Source organism: Seriola lalandi, unplaced genomic scaffold (genome assembly GCF_002814215.2).
Source record: "Seriola lalandi dorsalis isolate HSWRI2012SDOR001 ecotype SW California unplaced genomic scaffold, Sedor1 jcf7180002054256, whole genome shotgun sequence".
NCBI classification, from domain to species: domain Eukaryota; kingdom Metazoa; phylum Chordata; class Actinopteri; order Carangiformes; family Carangidae; genus Seriola; species Seriola lalandi.
The window spans coordinates 2,221,006-2,240,161 of NW_019524809.1; the positions used below are offsets into that span (position 1 = coordinate 2,221,006).

Here is a 19,156-nt window from a genome sequence, read left to right on the forward strand (position 1 = left end):
CTTGGCTGCAGCAGCATTCACAATAATTAACATTAATATTATAGATAAATTGAACAGTAGACTCAGTGGAAATGAGCTGCAATAGTCCCAACAGAACAAGACCTTTGTGTCATTAAGACCTCTTCATTTAAGTTCACTGTGTGGAATATTAACAATTAATGTGACATGTGTCATGTACATCAACGCGTTGAAGCGTGTATGTGTGTTGCTTCTAATGGCTTATTGCTCTAATGAAATAGTATTAGCACATAATTTATTCAAAAAGTAATTATTAAGCAGAAGCAGTTTGGATTCGTAGCGTGTTAGCTAGTAGGATAGTAAACTAATTTGGCAGAGTTTTAGCGGAGCTGACCTTCTTCAAAATTGCTGCTTTTCGCAACAAATGTTCACAGAAAAGGCCAAAAGATTCATTTTTGTACATTCAAATTTAAAAACAGGCATGTAATATAATGTCAAATTTGTTATGGGATGTAAACTGAATTTTAATAATTATTATAATATCAGTTAGCTGCTGCATAGCCACAACACTGTGCAACAACCCAGCTAATGAGGGCCAGAACTGTTTTTTTTCCTGTTTCATCTTGGCTCAACAATCCAGCAGCTTCCATCTGCCATGTCATTCAATTTTTTTGGTCAGTCACCCAATTTGATACATAATGGATTGACAGCTTTCGAACAACGACTGTGCTATTGATGGATTTCAGTGTGTTTGTGTGGTTGCATGTGTACAGTATCATCCTAGCGACTCCTATTGAGGTGCACAGAAACTCTCACAAGGAACACAACAATGATGTCACTCTTTTTTTTCTTTTTTTGGCTTCACAAAAGAGGACATGTGCTAGGAAGGTAGGTACTCGGCATGCTGTCTGACCGGGTTTGACCTTTGACCTTAAGGCCTCACATCTGCCCAAAGAGGATGGAGCAGAGCAGGAAGATGGCATAAAGAAACATCAGACCCAGACCCAGCCGGCGATCCAGCTTCCAGTGGTTCAGATGAACACTTGTCACCTGCAAGCGGAGAGACAGTGGTGAGGAAGGAGCGATGAGGAGCATGAGACAATCGGATATTAAAGGATATTAATTATGAATCCTATTGTGTTTAGTAAAGCAGGTTATTGTTAGGAGAGTGGACATATAAGAGAGCCAGACCAATACTAAATTTTTGAGGCCAATATTGATATTTGAGGGTTAAAAAAAATGTTAAAATCCAATAACCATCATGTTTATTTTTCTTAAAAAAAAATTAATTAAAAAAACTATTTTGATGAGCATCCCTTAAAACCTTTTTAAAAAAACCTAAAAAAAAAATTTTGGCCACATGGGGGCAGTGCAACAAAATGTAAATACCACATGGACAAAGTTGGGGAGAATGTTCTGGCAAACAGTCGCCTACTGACGCATACTAGTTGCCGACTTCATCAGTCATCTGATTGCCGCTGAGCAGGTAATGTACAGTGGATTAAAGTGTAAACAGCCACCTGCTGCGACTAGAAACAAAGCTGACAATAATTGTCGGCCCATAAAAACAAAATATTGAAGTGACAGAAGCTGATTCCCTGTAGAGTTAAGAGGAAAGTCAGGTGATGATTATGAGTGAGAACTGTCACATTTCACACAGTCACTTGATCCACTGGTTATATAATAATGTTTGTTAAAGCAGTTTTAAATGTTATTAATAAAAAATTGTGACCGAGATATGCAATATTTTATAGATGAAACAGAGCACTCTGATGGACAACATGTTTGAAAAGTACCTCACACATATAATTGGCATTTCTGTTCAGTAATTTTGCATCTGCTAACATATTAACTGACACAAATATTTCTGCGATCAGCTAAAATTGGGTGATGATATCGGCTTTTCCCATATATCTGTCCAGCTCTAACATGTAGTACAAATAATCCTGAGGACTTCTAATTATATGACTGAAATTATTTTAATGACATTTCAGTTATTTCATCAAACCTGTTCTCTGTTCTGTCCCTTTCATGACGTGACCACAGGAAATATTTGCATGCAGATTTGTATGATACAATGAGGTGAGAGATGGAAGACGTCAAACTGTCTACAACATCTTTATCTAAATTGAAACCCAGGCAGACATGAAAACAACTGTGCAATGTTTAGTATGTTTTGTTTACTTACTGTCAGAAACACAGAAGCCAACAGCAGGATGACAGAATACACCAGCCCTTTATTATTTATGAAGACCTGTGATAAAAAAAAGTGTCACTTTATGTTTTATGACATCTAACCCAAAATCTCTGCCTTGGTAGCTCTCTCACACACATGCAGACATCAGTAACCCAGGAAAGGCAGAAAGAAGAAAGGACTCATATAGTAGGGAGATAAAGTATGTGCATACTGATGATCCGTGGTCCACCACAAGGGTACGCAAAGCCCAGGGGAAACCCAAACCCAACAGGATGTCAAAGATATTGCTGCCTATGGAGTTAGACACAGCCATGTCCCCCATGCCTGAAAAGAGATGGGAAAAGTGACAGAAAAGTGCTGAATTGAAGCACTTGCACCACAAAGAGAAGACAAGCAAAAGATCTGGAGTTGGGAGATTCAGAGTTGTACTCCTTTTTTTTTTTTTTTTACCTTGTCGAGCTACAATCAGACTTGCCATGCAGTCTGGCACGCTGGTCCCTGCTGCCAGGAAGGTTATGCCCATGATGTAGTCAGGGATGTCTAGAGTGAAGCTGATGATGGTGACCTGATAGAAACATTAGGACACATCAGGGTCAAGTATTCAGCTAAGTAAGTAAATAAGTGCGTGCCGCAGTATCGTCACCTTTTCACAATTCATCATCTACAATGTACACAAAGGGAACGTGCTCAGATAATCACTCTGTATTGAAACAACAGCAGCCACCCCTGGCATCCGTGATCGGTTTGTCATTATTTCAGTTTGTAGGTTTTTTTTATTTTTTCTGTGTTTGAGTTCAGTATCTGTCAGCAAGGCATATGTCCTGCCTCCTTACCATCCACACCATGAGGTAGGAGAACACAGCGATCCACAGGGTGGAGGCCACAAAGGTGACCATGAACCAGCGGTGCCAGCGTGGCAGAATACAGTTAGGCACAGTGCAGTAGAGCAGGAGGCCCAGAGGCCATGTGATCACCCACTTCACCCGCGCACAGCAGCCACCTGTGAAGAGCAGGAAGTCAGGCCCATCAGGATCAAGTATTTAATCAATCAAGTAAAAGTGACTTTTTATCAGCTGAGGAACAACACCAAAATATCTCAGGCACAGCTTCCAGCAGCTTGGAAGTGACACAATTGTTAAAGTCAGTTGTCAAATTGTTTGATTAAACCCAGTAATCCGTCAAAAGAAACAAATCATTTCAGGTCTAATTTTATTTTCACTTGTGGCTGTTAACAACTGGTGCTGGATCTTCCTCACCTGGTATGCGCACAGGACTGAAAATCCCATCTTCATCATCTTCCTCCTCCTCTGGCTGGCACACCTCCACCCCTGGCTTATCTGCTAACTCTGCGTCTCCTATCCCTCCTCCATTCTCCAGGCTGCAGGAGCCCGTCCTCTTCAGGCTGTTGCTGGTTGACCCGCCTCTTGCCCCGGGGCCCGCCTCACAGACCCGCTGGTTCTTCGAAGTCCGGATCTGCCTCTGTCTCTGTGAAAGCGGGAGCGGGAGGTTTTTGTTGGGGAGCTCCAGGGCAGATTGTGTTATGATCTGTGATACTTGCGTCATGTACCTCACTGATGAGCATGCGTCCTGCCATGGAGAGCCTGGTGCGGGGGGAAAAGTGGGCTGTGATCATGATACGCAAGCCGGCCTCAGAGAAGGACAGTTTGTGGGGGTTGAGGATGAGAAGCTCATCCACCATCATGACCGGAGGAGGCTCCTGACCATGGACTTGACCATGACCTGTGAAAGAGGTGTGAAACACAAATAGCACTCCATTTACATTTAACACACTGTTTGAGATCCCAGGAAGCATTGACTGGCAGCAAAAACAAAAAACCCCACAGACACGTTGATTAGCCTGAGGTGTAACACCTTCTGACCTTTGTTGAGCAGCACCATGGAGGTGTTGCAAGCGGAGGCATCCTCTCCCATCTTGTCCTCTCTGGGATCCTCTGATCCGACGCAGCACGGCCTGACGTTTCTCAACTGGCGCGTCACAAACGCCAGAATCTGGGAGTTGAACCTGCAGCCAAACAGATACCTTGTGTTTATATCCATAGATACAACAAACAGAGTCCGTGTGAGTCAGAATGACGTGTATGTGGAGGCGTGATGACTGATGAGGAAGTTTGGTCTCCTGGTAAACTTACTTCATGATTATAATGTAGATTCCATACATGGTCATGAGGAGCAAGGACTCCCACCTGCACAGCGAGCAGTAGATTTATGTTAGTCTAGTCTGACATACAACACAGTTACACAGTTGGTGTTTGTACTGTAAGTGAACCTCCATTCGAAACTTCACATCAAAGATACATACAACATAGTATAGTTAACCTTTGCTTTAATCCTACTGTAATGCCAGTGGTGTGTGTAATGCCTTACATCAATATAAATGTGTGAATAATGTTAAATATAATTCATTTTTAAATATCTATCATCTGCTTTATAACATTCCTTATATTTGTTGTATAAGAAACAGAAGATTTTTGAAAGATGAAAAAAGAAAATGTTATGTCAGGATTACAGTATCTTACATATACATATAAAATAAGAACAGCTTTGGTTATTTCTGTATTTGTGTTTTTATCCTTGCTTTTCTCACTGGTTTGAAGTGGCCACGGCTCAGGTGAAAAAAGCTGATGGTGGTTGTTTGCTTCAGTTTTGTTTGAATCAAATTGAACCCACACAGCTCTGATGAAGCAGATAAGTTTAAAACTCTTAATAAACTGTTCATGTAACTCAAAATGTTTCTTTTGTGAACTTTAACTTTGATGATTATGTATTTAGTCATGAATATTTAATGCCAGAGAAATACATTCCCCGACAAACAACGGAACTGAACTCATGCAAACAGCTGCTTCACTTGGTCAGACACTAGATGACCACTGCTGCACATGTGCAGACTCATATCTCAGATATTCTGAGCATGCAGTGATTTGGCAAAGCCAACTAAAACACAAATCTGCCACAGAGCATTCAGAGGAACAGTGGTCCAGGTGAAATACAGCAGGACAGCTTTGGCTCAGCGCGCTGCAATTCAATAACAGTCCTCCATATATCACCGATGAATGCTCTGGCCCAGCTGACATTAAGTCCATGATTAAATCTACTCTTTCATTAAAACCATTGACACATACAACAATGGCCCCCTTTTTTTTTTCCTTTTTTTTTTAGCAACAGGCCTCAGGTCGACAGGATCGAAAACATTCAGGACACCTTAGAAGCTAAGCACCAAATGAGCCTGTTGAGAAAGAAAATCTACACAAAAGAAATCAGCCATTTAATCCAAAAGTTAAGCTTCAGAACCACTGATTGTATGTGAAGTGGCTGTTACTAATGACACGCACCTCCTCCACACAAACTATACAAATGAAAAGTCCTTTTGAACGAATTCTAAATTGAACGTGTTCTTCGTCACCTCTGCCGACTCTGAAATACAGGTAGCTGAAATAAATGTTCAGATGTATCATTATTTGCTGAGTACAAATCAGGAACCATATCGATGTAACACGCTCCACAATCACTGACTGTTGAACCTGCTGACACCTTCATCTTCATGATTGTAATAACAGCCAATTGAGGAGGAGGTTGTGACATCAATCAGAGTGTGAGAGGAAGGAGATGAGGAGATTTGCAGATCTGTTGTCTGAGTACAGATAGCAGCTGTAAGAGTGTCTCTATGGAAATGGGATCACATGATGAGCACTGACTGTGATACAGAGTTATTCAGAGCGTCGTGTATATTCAATACAAATTTTAATGGTATATAATTGTGAGTTTCCTGCTGTAAATGAGCCTTAAAGTGACGATTCTCATCAGTATGCCAATGTCGTCACTGTGACTTAATGTTAACAGAGATGTCAGCTCCTTTCCCATCAACTGTGATGATATAATGCAACTCCTTATTTAATCAAATTCCTGACAGAAAGTTTGAAAAGCTTTAAAACAAGCTGAGCCCTGCGAGTGAATCCAAACTGATTTATACAGTTAGCATCAGTGAAAACAGTGGAAAACATTGTCTCGTGCAGGCAATCAAGCATTTACTACAACATTTATTCAAAGCTAAAAAAGTATGAACATACTTCAATGTATATGGACTCACCAGACAACTGTAGCATCATAGATAACCTAGAGAGGAAACAAAACAGATTGTTTAAAGCCCAATGTGGAAGAGGAAAAGTTTAACACTGATGGATCCTTTTGGTGAAAGGCACATCTCACCATGATGAGAGTCAGTACAGAGAGGATGTAGTAGGAGGAATCTCGAAAAAGAGACCACCACGTCAAATGCACAGTCTGGAGAGAAAAGTAAGAAATGTTAGTGTTCATTTTCAGTAAGAACTACATGTAAAATGATTGGTTCTTTCATACCTGGCCCGCAAAGATCCCACTCAGGCCGATGATAACCAGGATGTTGAAGACCGCAGAGCCCACGATCGTGCCGACTCCGACGTCTCCTTTGGTGATGAAAACACCTGAGGGTGGGAGACACAGAGGGATGAGAGGAGGTCAACTGTGTCGCTTTGTTTGGTTTCAGATGAGATAAGAAATCCCCTCAGTCTGTCAACACCTATCACCTTCTGTGCGCTGTTGTCAACAGAAAATTTTCCCGATAAATTTGACTCCAAATCAAACTGATTTACAACATTTACTAAAACATCTGAAATGGAGAGACTGATTTTTTTTTTTTTTAAAATCAAGGCCTGAAAATAGGAAGGGCGATTAAACACTGATTTAAATCAAGAGTGTAGTTGAGGGTTGTAGAAGTTTGATTTAAATTAGACTCCACTGACATCTCCTGGATGATTTTGGCACTGCAGGGACTGAGAGGACAACTGGAAATTTCAGCATTTATGCCTTCAAATGTTCGGAATAAATTTTGGCAGGCTCTCTCAAAACGGTGTAGACTGGCTGACCTACTAACCAATAAGAGAGGTGAAAAGCTCGGGAGCAGAGCTTCCTGCAGCCATAAATGTCGCCCCAGCCACATCTTCACTGAGCTGCAGGTTCTGCAAGATTAAAAAAAAAAAGAGACAGATCAAAATATAATTATTAAATATATAATTCATTTTAAGAAAAGCATAGTGATCGTTTTTCCTCACCTCAGATATTTTCTCAAGGGAAGGGACAAAGTAGTCATCACAGACGATGGCCAGCGCGTAGAACATGTAGATGGCCTGTACGAGCACAGATAAGAGAGCGGAGGGACACATTCACATCCTTTCTGTTATGTAGGTCTTTCTTTGGAATATACGATGTCAGATCTTTTGAGCGTTTTGAGTCAAGGATGTAAATAAAGTCAAGAAACTGATTTTGTGTGAAATACTCACACAGAGTGCATGCAGAAACACAGCCCCCTTCTTCCTCTGCTCCTTGGTAAAGATGTCCTCTGGAAACTCATGGATGGCTGTTGGGGGGGGGGGGGTTAATTTTTTTTAAGTTTAGTTTTTTACATTTGTTTTTTGTAATAACACAATCTTAATGCTATCTACTGAAAAAATGTACAAATGGATACTGATCCAAGTGGTCCAAATGGTCTGTGACACATTGATATAACTTCTATAAAGTCTCATTTGCTCATTTCAGTCACTAAGGAATAGATTAAATAGGGAATAAATTACATATTTTACTTATTGTCCTCTTGCTTGTGACATTTTTTTCCCAGATGAAATATAAGATTCTTTGTCTCCTTCTGATTTCTGATGTAAAGCCTCATTTTTAAAGTATTACCTTCTTTCATTAAATCCTCAATCCTCAGTCAACGTGTATAAAGAACAGTGTTATCATCCTGTGTGTCTCATTTCAGACACAATTTCTAACAGATGTAGCAAAAACCCACAACAACGTCTTCTGGACACACTGTTTGTCTTGCACTCAACAGTGAGACAGGAAGTGAGGTGGAAGTGAAAGTGGCAGCTGCTTCCTGTCCTTCCTCGAGTGTAAAAGAAAGGGAAAACTGTTAATGACGGCTTAGTGTCCCTGTGCTCCCTTGACGTTCCGCAGAGAGTGTGCATCGGGTGTGTGGTACAGCTCCAATTTACAACTCTGAGCCGAGCTGGATGAATTTAAACTATGGGGGAGCATGGAGCTATTTATAGCTCTTCTGCTGTGTGAGACAACAGTGGCTTGACAGGCACACAATAAGCACGGTGCAGCCGTCACGATGCACGCCGCACGCTGAACCGCGGCTGCATGGAAACTGAACAACAGACTGTGTGGATTAAGATTGGGTCCCTTGTGATGGGGGATATGAGATGTGATCTTTGACACTGCGGTGTCAGAGACTGAGAGGAGGAGACCATATGGTCCTGGGGAGGGGACAGCAATTTGGTCATGTTCAGTTAGAAAATGTAAATGTTTGTGCACTGATGTTTACACGTTTGTGTCACTGCCAGAGTGAAGCGCTGCCTCTCTGCTTGCAGGCTTGCTGTGCCGTAATATACGTCTTTTCAGGGCCTAGACTTGAAGTGAGTTTTTGAGGGTTGACGGAAGGGGCTGCGTCTCTGTTTTCTGCTCTCTTAGACGACTGGAGGAAAAAGGCTATTTTCTCTGTGTGCCAGCTGTTATTGCAGGGCAGGGCTCGTGCACTAAATCATCCAGGCTTAGCATGTAAACTTTGTGTCATCTTATTGCACGAAACAGAGGCTGGATGTGAAGCTGCACTATATGCGTCTTCTGAAGCAGCCTGTCAAGATGATCAGCTGTTGGACATCTGTGCTCTCTGTGGCCTTATTTCTTTCACCTCCCTCTTTGCTCCCGGTGTCCTGTCTAACTGCACTGGAAGACTTCCAGTCTCCGTTCTGCCCCAAAACATAAACTCCCAGGTTATGCTGTAGGTAGAAACTCAGGGCTGCAACATGCAGCTCAGATGGACGCTTTGAAGAGTTGCTCTGGTGAAGGCAGTTGCTATGGTGACCCTCTCCCCGGGGGCAGCTTTTTTTTTTCTTTTTTCTTTTTTTTGATGGGTGGCAGTAGGAAGCCAAAGGCAAGGCGACTGCGTGAACAGTGAGAAAGGGGGGAGGTGAATATGTGTTTCCCATGGTTAGGGTTTATGAAAAATGAAAAAAAAAGAAGTGACAGCAGCTCTGGACCGTAATATCTAAAAATATTTATTTTTCCTTACAAACCCTCAGGAGAGGTCTGAGAGAAAGAGGGAGGGGGGAAAACGGCACAGAGATACATAGAGACAGAAACAGTGTGCTGGTTTACTGAAGGCTGTTGGACAGGAATGTACTCTGCCAAGACTTTTACGCTGTGGTTTCACAACACAAGACCACAAACTGAAACACCCGCATTACACAGGACTGCACATTTGCAACTTCCCAAATCAGGAATATAAGCCAGATGTGCCATCAGCTCGATTAAAATCAGTCATTTTGTAATCAGAGGTCCAAGTACGACGTTGACGTACGGTTACGGCTCCGACAATAGAAGTCACTCTGTACTCAGACCTCTAACATCACTTCTCTCTGTGCTTGGTGGCTTTTCACTGCCAGAATCACAAACTGATCCCACCACTCAATCACCTCTGATCTAGATCTGTCTGTCACAGCAGTTCATATATCTTTGTTTCATTTCTACACAAGCTGAAGTACTCCTCAAAACATAATCCACAAGTTTAAACAGCACCATACATTTCCTCAACCGTCTCACACATTTATGGCTGCTGTGGCTTCTGCTGTAACATGAAGGACATCACTTCCTGTGTAGGAGGAAGCAGACAAAGGGCAAATGTGGAGCTTTAATAAACTGGCTGAACTAAACTATGTTACCATTCATTGATTAAATGTTTAATTTACTAAATGAAGAGGATCCTAAATCATTACTCTAATATGAACAGCTTCTAGTGCATCAGTAATTCTGTACAGATAAGTTTATCTTCCTTCATTTGAAAACACATCACTTCATTTCACAAGATATTGAAGTTGTGTGACGATTTCTTCAAACTTTCTGCAATGCCTCCATCTCGTCAGCTGTGAGGCAACATGGAACAAACTGTGTCAGTAATAAGTGCATGTAATGCTGAGTGGGGAAGACCTCCCCACAGACTTACACTGAAGAATAACTAAACTACTCTTTGGGAAATAAAGTTTCTTGTGAATTAGTTTTTGTGTATTTGAAGTGGATCAAGACAGTGATTTATTCAACTTCACAAACCAAAACCTTACTGAAAAGATGTGAAGACCACTGGGTCAGTCATCCTGAGGGAGGTCTGAACCATCATATAGGAGAAATGCTAGGATAGCAATTAATTGTTACAACCCAAAGTATTAAACATATTTTTTTTTCATACCACCTGAAAAAGTGAATAAGATAAACTGGCTCTTCGCTGTTCACTGAATGAAATTCATGGTTTTGCACATTCTAACAACTGAGCTAGATGTGTTGAACACAAGGTGGATTAAAGTTGAAAGATATTTACTTGAAAATGAATCAGTCTGGGCCTGGGGTAGGGCTATTGTTAGTTTTTCATTGTTTGTTTTTCACTCTCTTTCTCTTGTTTGTCATGATTTCACTGATCACTGTGTTTTGCTCTAAAACTTTATACTGCCTTTGTTTAATGACAAAGATAACTAACAGATATGGTAGATTTGTTTGTTAAGAAGGAAAGCGTAAATTTGCTGTAATGCATCTGCTTTATGGTTAAACACAGCATGAGTGTCAACACTATAAAACTTTATTAGCTTTTAATTGACTCCACAACATTTATTGCAATAATTAAACCCTGTTGTCTATTTCAAACTCCGGCAGTTACGAGTTTATTTTGGTGTAATTTGTATCAGATAATAATGACAGAAGACAATTTCAGTTTTAAGTTTAAGACAGCATTGATGTAAGCTCTATCAAAAAGGTTGTTTTTTAAAAAAATCTGAACTGTTTATGTCGCACTGTTCACTGTGCATCTGAGTGATGCACAGATACTTATCATTATCCCAATATGTATATTATGTGAGCGCTGAACAATAAAGCCTGTGCAGCAGATTAGATTAAATCTTCAAGTAAAAGGTCAATGCCAGACAAAATTATCAGAAGGCATTACAAGTGCCGAATGACAGGCAGTGGGCGGGACTGAATAATATATTGATCTGAAAGTCTGCAGGGGTCCTGGAGTCAAGCTATGGTATTGACTGGCACTCTGAGTAAAGTCGTATCATGAACCAACCATACATATACACACACACACACACACACACACACACACACAATGCAACACCGCTGCATTTTTCATGAGGAATCAAAAAATAAATATTTCATCCAGGTGTGTAATGTAAATTCAATTATGCATTTGTTCTTTGATTTCTTTCCTTTGAGGCAGTTTGAATGCGTCTCTGATGAAACGGCAGCAGCGCTTCAGACCGCACTAACAAACACACCACACACACACACATCTCACGTGTCAATAAAAACACCAAACATCATGTTTCATTGTTGTGACAGAAGTGAACAAAATCTGATCATACCGATCATGCTACACCATTTGTCATCAGCTGGTTAAACGGATTTAAAGTAAATGTAAAGTCAGAGGAAACAGTAAAACATCTCCTTTTCAAGGGCAAACAGGACTTAAGAGGACTTTTATGATAAACCTGACAGTCAGTTTTAACCGCTGCCTTTTTTTCCTTAAATGTTGACTTGTTTTTGTGGGCAGAAAGTAAAAGGGACTGAACAGGATCCAACCGTATCTGCTTCACATTTTCCACAACCTCACATGGCTACAAATAATGGCCACATTAACTGCTGTTTGCTTTGTGTGGCATCCATAATCTGGCAGTCCTGATAAAAGTCCAAGACCATTTGAAGACAATTTGTTTTAGATTATCTGCCAGCCTCTCTTTCTCAATGCTTTACCAAAAAAAACCCCCAGAAAACATGGCAGTGGAAAAATACTATTCTCAGCTGACTGTCTCTTGCCAAAATAAACAACATAACAAGCCTCAGCGACACACACAGTATGAGCCATTTACTTAATTTACATTATTTGGATTCATTCACCCCTCCTTCATCTCCTCACGGTCTATTTTTAGTTCTTTGCTTTGCACTTTTAATGTTTGAAAGACAGAATTGTCTGGGTTTCAAAATTTAGCATTCAGTTGCCTAGCAACAACAGTCTCCGAGGCTTGTCAGCTGAAGGCGGATCAAACCGTCTCCATCTTGTTAAGTAGTGGAGGGATGAAAAGAGAGAAAGAGAGCCTGGGGCTGGACGTTACTGTGCAATCCCCAATATAATATCCCCCGAGGTCCAGCGCAGGTTTTTTAATCACACTACAGATTATGCAATCACTGTCAGACGGCCTGCTGACGAACAGGGCGGCAACCTGGGCCCGGAGCCGTACTCACTGCTGTGTCTTATACTACCTGTCCAGCTTTTTTGTTCGCCTGCTTGACTCCTGCTGGAGACAAGCAGGCGAAATGAAGTACAATGAAGTATCTAGCCGCAGTACGCTTGTGTCCTTGTGAGAGATAATGAGGGAGATCTGTTTGCAACCAGGAACTCAATAAAGGTTAAGTATGTTATCAGGTAGCAAAACACAAATGGCTGTACAGAGAAAATGGAGCACTGGTGGAGACATACACCGAGTCTCATTATTTTCTCTCTCAAGTGTGGGGAAGAAAGAAAGGAAAAAAAACTCTGGTGTAATATCACAGATGAGGACGTGTGACAGCAGCGGGACAGTGAGGTGCCTGTATTGTGTGAATTAACTGCAAGTGCCAGATCAATTGTCCCTGATGAGTCAGTATTCATGCACCTCTCAAATATAAGCTCTCCAAAAATATAACTAATAAATTATTGGTAATGTCACTGTGGAATTACTTCTCCAGATAAAATTATCAGAAGCTCAAAATGGAGAGTTGAGGTTTGGCGATAAAACAATGAATTGAATGAAAACTAAAATCTCTGGTCATACAGTGGATAACTGAGCGAGTCAAAGCCTTGATACACTATTTATCAAATTACTATAAATCAAACCTTACTGACTGGATTAAGAATAGCCATGCTGTGCTAGTGTCGTGTGCACATTATGTAAATAAACTAGGATGCCCTCACATGATGATCTTTCCCAACTGCTGTGATGAATAAGATAAAAGTGAAAGGTTCTGGGAAGTCTCCAAGACTTCACAATGAGTTACACTGCGTATTTTACTGCCACATGTGCACGTCCTTGCTCACAGAAGGCAAGCGTCATTCACTCAAATCTATTTTTAAAAAGCTGGAGATTATTCATTGTGCGTGTGTTTGTGTGTTTTTGGTGGTTACGCACCCTCAGAAGGCACACCTGAGGTGCCAGGTTATTTGCATAGTATAGAATTAGCATAACTTGACTTGCATCAATTTCTGGGAGAAATTGTATACTCATTTGCATACAATACAACATTGTGACCGACAGTCTAATATTAGCACAGCCGTAGAGTAAATGCAAATGATCTGAAGATACAGAATTGTATATTGTCAGTGAGGCAAAAGGTTTTTCTTTGTGCAGCTGTGTTATTTTATCTACTCAGTGCTATTCTCCCCACACAGTTCCTCTCTGATCTGAATTTTTAATAATAAAACTGTCAGCTGTGATGACTGCGGCTCATGTCAGCCAGCCAGCTAATCAGCCTGGGAACCAGAGAAACACGGGTCTGATTATTGCTGTCGATTGGATGCATGTCTCAGTAATAAATCGACAAAGAGCAGTTTGAATCTGTCCAAACTCTTCACCGTGCAACCACACTCGTGAGGCAAAGGAAAATAACTTGACGTCTCCAAAAGAAAAAGACAACCTGAGAAAATCCAATCTGACTTTCACTCTCCTTTCAGCCTCCTCTTTTGTGCTCCGTCTGTCTTCTCGAGTATTTTCAGAGCACAAGCTTGACACTGACTACACACTCCTGTCAACTAACACAATGCTTAGTCCGCATGACCTTTCAGTTCACCTGCAGGGGGGAGGCAGAAATGGTACACTCCGCCTTCCTTGTTTACCTGCATACACCACACACATGCACATAATGTAGAAAAATGACACCGCTAAACCATTTGTGACTCTCCACATCTTCTGAATAGTCTCTCAAATGAACTTCCTCACCAATACGATGCACACCATTGCCGGTCATGTTGGGTGTGTGTAATTCCAAATATCATACCATGAATTAGGCATGTGCAATATGGCAATATACACTCAGTTGTCAGTTAAACAGCCCAGAAATAAATCCTTCCTTCCTGTATTGAATTCACTGGATAAGTAAAAAAAAAAATAGAATAACCATTCCTATCTGCTTGTCTCAATTTTATCGGTTTTGAGGAAATGTAAAATATCACCAGACATTTCAGCATTGTGATGTAACATTACATACACACCCTAAAAATGAATGTACGCCCTGAATGATAAGGAAGTGCTTGCAGACAGTCTGGGGGAGTTTGCTGGTCTGTCCTGGAGGAGCAGATTGCATCTATCCAGTTTAAAAACACAGTGACTCACCTGCTCGGGGCTGATCCAGGCTCTGGTTGTCTGACTTCTCCTGCATCAGCCTGCGAGTCCATCGCAGCGCCCCGTCATTCACGCCTGGCCAAAACCAAGAAGACTCCGCCTCTGTTATAAAACGGCACCAGAGTCATTTTAGTGCAAAACCAACCTGATACAATTAAAAAAAAAAAAAAAAAAAAAGACCTCACACACTCGGGCTATGGAAGGTAAGCTCTGTGCTTTATTGCAGAGAACTAATTGATTTGTGCATCAACTATTCTGATAAATCAAATCATCATTTCAGTCACTGTTCAAGCAAAAAATGATAAACATTTGCAGCCTCTCCATTATGAAGATTTCCTGATTTTCTGGATATGAAACAATGCCCAACACAATTCCCTAGAGCCCTCGAGCGTCTACAAACTGTTGGTTTTGCTGAAAAACAGATTGAAACACAAAAATATTCAGTTTAAATGGACAAAAAACAGGGAAGAGAATCCTCCAATGTGACAAGGTACAACTATCAATTTTTGCAATTTTTTTAAAAATAATTTAAAAATATTAAGTTTATCACAACTGTTGTCAATTAATTTTCTTTTGAGAGTAACTGTCAGTTTTCTCAAAGAAAAACTGAACTACAATAACCAAACAATCTATTTCTTATTTTATTAGTTTGGCTTTTGAATTTTAAAAATGTACACTTGTCCACCATCACCCAAGAATTGTTATTGTCCCTTTTTCCTTTTCTAGTTATTGTCTGTAGAGTTATTCTTGAGTGAAGCGAGGACGCACTGCAGTTTCATGTTTCTGGCTCTGGGAGATAAGAATATGTTCAGTAATTCACTCCATGCTGCCGTCAGCTGTCCTGAGCCATCAGCACTGAAGTCTTTACGGTGTGTATTTCAGCTCTGTATTTCATTCCTCAATAGCTAATCTCTGTGTGGGTTTCAGTTTTTTACGGCTTTACTAGGGCGATAACCGAGGAACTCCCCACAGATAGATCTGTCTCATCATATCCCCAATGGGAAAAAAAAAGATACAGATATACTCCACTGCCACCCACAGAGATCTTTCCTCCGAGGGCTGAGACGATGGTGAGACGATTATTAAGCTCTGTACTACACACTGTCCTTTTATTTATGAAGCGGCTTGGTGTCTGTGTCTGATGCATTTCGTGATTGCCAGGCGCTGTAGAGTCCCTTTGTACCGTACAGCTCAATGAGCCTATTTCAGGAGGGCAGCGGTCGTGGCTGAGAGGAGACGTGAAGGCTTTCATGTTGAGGCATCAAGAGGAGCTCAGCTCGTATGAAATTCAAATGTGTTTCTGCCGCAGATGGCTCGGCACCATTTTCACACTTGTAAGTGGGAGGAGTTTCCAACACCTAAACCACATCTCATCTCATTAGAAAAAGCTGAAATAAAATGTGTGAGGCTTATTCTGTTTTTTTCCCAGATTCAGATTTTATAAACTCTTAACATGGTACTGAGCACAAACAACATAGACAACACTGATTATTGACAACTTTACAACTGAAAATTAATCACTGATTGAAATTGACTAATCATATTGTACATTTGGCAAAAATCTTGCCGGATTAGCTTTTTTTTTTCCTATTTTATTTCATTGCAAATTGATCAACTTTGGGTTTTCACCTGTCTACTGGACATAAACTATCAAAAGCCATTACATTGGAACTGTGATGGGCATTTTTCACTACTTTCTGACAATTCATATACAAAATGGTAAATCATTTCATCCAGAAATTATCCATTAACGAAAAACAATGTAGTTGCATTGTTAATATTGAGGAAGTAATGGCTCCCAGCACAAATAAAATGCAGCACAAATGACTTGTAGTTAGGCCAAAAACATTCTTCAAATATTAACCTAATTTACATAACTTTAGGCTTATCTAACTACAGCTGTAATAAACACTAAATATAGAAAGGCTATACTTCGCCAAGTCTTTTTACTCAATTATTCACTATGTTTGCATTTGAAAATTGAAATTCCATGCAATATTTGTCTCCTAGACAGTTGTCATTGGAGAAGTTGGACTCTCCGGTTCCTTTCCAGGCCTTTATATCTATCAGTAAGTTTGAGAGTTCTGGTTATGCTAATGTTACACCAGGTTTCCCCCAGGAAAAGCCACCGCAGATCTTGATGCATCTTGTCATTTAATCAACTTAGTTAGTAAATGACAACCTGAACAATAGAAATATATGGCAGACAGCCTGTTTGACCTTCTCACCTCATGTTTTTTAATTAGTTATTATGACGTTAGGCATTGCCTAACTCTAAAGTCACAATAAGCTGTTCTAAAGTGGACATAAAGAACACAACGTCACACTTGATGCATGCACTTGATTCAATGCATGTAGCAACACTGTCTTCACTCTGGCCCTGACCTTTGTCCTTGTTTATGACTTCTGCTTATAGCTGTGGTGACAAGCTAACTTAAATGTTGGCGTGATTGTTCCTCTGGGTAAGACTGTCTGCTAAAGGCCTAAAATGTAAATATAAAGTAAAGAGGTTGCAGAGGGATCAGTGATGAAATCTTAATCCTGCTGCCACATTCCTCAACATAACGCTGGTTGAATGCAGGAAGGTAAGTATAAATACCATCATGCTAAGTGTAAATAACATAAATCATAATTCATCTCTTTACACACACAGACTATGGGGAACCTTGGAGAAGAAGCTCTGTGTCACAGACTCAAATGTTCATGTTGTGACATTTATTCACAATGTTTTTTTCTTATTCTTAAGGCAGCAAAGAAGTTAAAATCCCAGGAATTCATCTGGGTGGGAACATGCTGACATGAACTGAATGCTGCATCATTGAATAGCACCTATTTAATTCTTTATTAAAGGCCTGAAAGAAGAAATCATTACTTGAAACCGTAAAGTCCAACGCTGTACTCTATCATCAGTTCCATTCAGGAAAGACAAACCACTGCTGCCTCCTTCTTTAGCAGAAACAAGACATTTAATCCCGTCAATCACACATTGACTGGACAGACTGGCTTCCTCAGCTCTTACCACAAACAGGTTCACAGCCTCCACTGGCCAAGACTGCAGTCTGTGATAGTAAATGTCTCTGACTGTAAAATCCTCAATAGTGGCAAAGCAGGTGAGCATGACTGCATATGAAACCTGAATCTATAGATATTACTTTGTTGAGTGTTGGACTGTCTTTCAGTCCAACACTCTGACCTCACGTTCCATGTTGATAACAGTGCAGTCTTCCAGATCTCCACTCTGACATTCAGACCGAACATTTACGTAAGTGTCACGTTGCAGTAAACAGAGAGCTGGTGAACATTTGATTTTTTCAACAACCTCTTCCTGCTGTAAGAGGCAGCTCTGATGAACCCAAGTTAGCAACCAGCAAGCTAACATCAGCAGCTAAGGAGTTGCTTTGTGTTTGCTGGAGTAACTGTTGGCTACCACATTCACTATATCAAATTCAGAAAATAAAATGTTAATGTATGTTATAGCTTTTTTCCACTGTTTCCAAGTAGCAAAAAAAAAAAATGTATTAGTCCATTTCATATTATAACATCCGCTAGTTGTAAAAAGCTATTCCTACTCTTTTTGCACTTGGTGTGCTGTCAGACCGTCATGACATGGGACCACACAGGTTTTTATGTGTCAGCTGTTAGACTCACTGCTGCTGTGACTTCTGAATGTTTTGAGATAAACTGCTTGCTTCTACAGACGAGGGTCGGCCATCTTGGAGATATGTTGGCTAGTGACGCCCCCTTACAAAAGACTGGCCAACCAGCACAAACAATTCAACAGGTTTCTTTGTTTTCTGCTTTGTTTTTGCTGCTGTCTGTAGGGAGTTCCTCATACTTCTTCATTGCTTTCAGCAATATTTGTTGCTCTAGCAAATTTTTCTTTTTGGCAATTCTTGTTGTACAGCTTCTCTTCATGTTCCTTTGTGTGACGCTTCTGCAAATTTTTTTGTAATCGAGTTTGTGATGTTAAAATACACTTGTAAATAATTTGTTTTGATTGAAATCCAATCTAGTATAGTTTTTTTGACATAATCAGACTGCTGTTGATACAAGTGTTAGGTCAGGACATCCATAAATGGTCATACAAGCAGCAGCTTTCAGGATGCTACAGTATGTGTAATATTTTCCAAGTATTATGAGCGTAACCTGCCTGTCGCCATTACAAACAGCAGACTACATGCTTTGCCCTGTGCTTTTATGTGGTTTAAGTTGAGCAGCCTTGGTCTCGGTTCAAAAAACCTCTTCTGGTTGATGGCACACTCATAATTTAAAGGTGAAGTATAAATATTAATGACACGGCTCATTCACCAGGACACTCTTCAACGAAGGACAGCATGCAACACCCGGATGAAACCTTAACGTAAATCAAACACTCCTGATGGAACAAAAAGTTCACTCATTCATATCTTTATAACGCACATGGGATTACAGAGGAAAAAGTTGGTGGTGAAGCTGCTGATGAGCCTGTGTGACGGTGTGTGACCATATCAGCAAAGGTGATGAGAGGGTAATGAGCTGAAGGGGGAGG

General features: G+C 40.5%; 1 protein-coding gene across 2 annotated transcripts in view; it reads right to left on the bottom strand.

Moving 5' to 3' along the window:
• Positions 1-6: 6 nt before the first annotated feature.
• Positions 7-19,156, bottom strand: part of LOC111653923 (sodium/potassium/calcium exchanger 3) — a 21,107-nt gene continuing 1,957 nt past the window's right edge. The window contains exons 2-17 of one of the 2 annotated variants that reach the window (XM_023404671.2): positions 14,620-14,730; positions 7,489-7,565; positions 7,261-7,335; positions 7,083-7,167; positions 6,530-6,633; positions 6,380-6,454; positions 6,261-6,286; positions 4,306-4,359; positions 4,036-4,178; positions 3,723-3,895; positions 3,412-3,640; positions 2,989-3,155; positions 2,606-2,720; positions 2,367-2,479; positions 2,147-2,212; positions 7-1,008 (exon numbers count right to left, since the gene is read on the bottom strand). In XM_023404671.2, coding sequence (XP_023260439.1) covers positions 898-1,008; positions 2,147-2,212; positions 2,367-2,479; positions 2,606-2,720; positions 2,989-3,155; positions 3,412-3,640; positions 3,723-3,895; positions 4,036-4,178; positions 4,306-4,359; positions 6,261-6,286; positions 6,380-6,454; positions 6,530-6,633; positions 7,083-7,167; positions 7,261-7,335; positions 7,489-7,565; positions 14,620-14,730 — 1,724 coding nt within the window. In that variant the 3' untranslated portion in view covers positions 7-897. The remainder of the gene's footprint in view (positions 1,009-2,146; positions 2,213-2,366; positions 2,480-2,605; positions 2,721-2,988; positions 3,156-3,411; positions 3,641-3,722; positions 3,896-4,035; positions 4,179-4,305; positions 4,360-6,260; positions 6,287-6,379; positions 6,455-6,529; positions 6,634-7,082; positions 7,168-7,260; positions 7,336-7,488; positions 7,566-14,619; positions 14,731-19,156) is intronic. The other variant, XR_015437174.1, reaches the window with a different exon arrangement.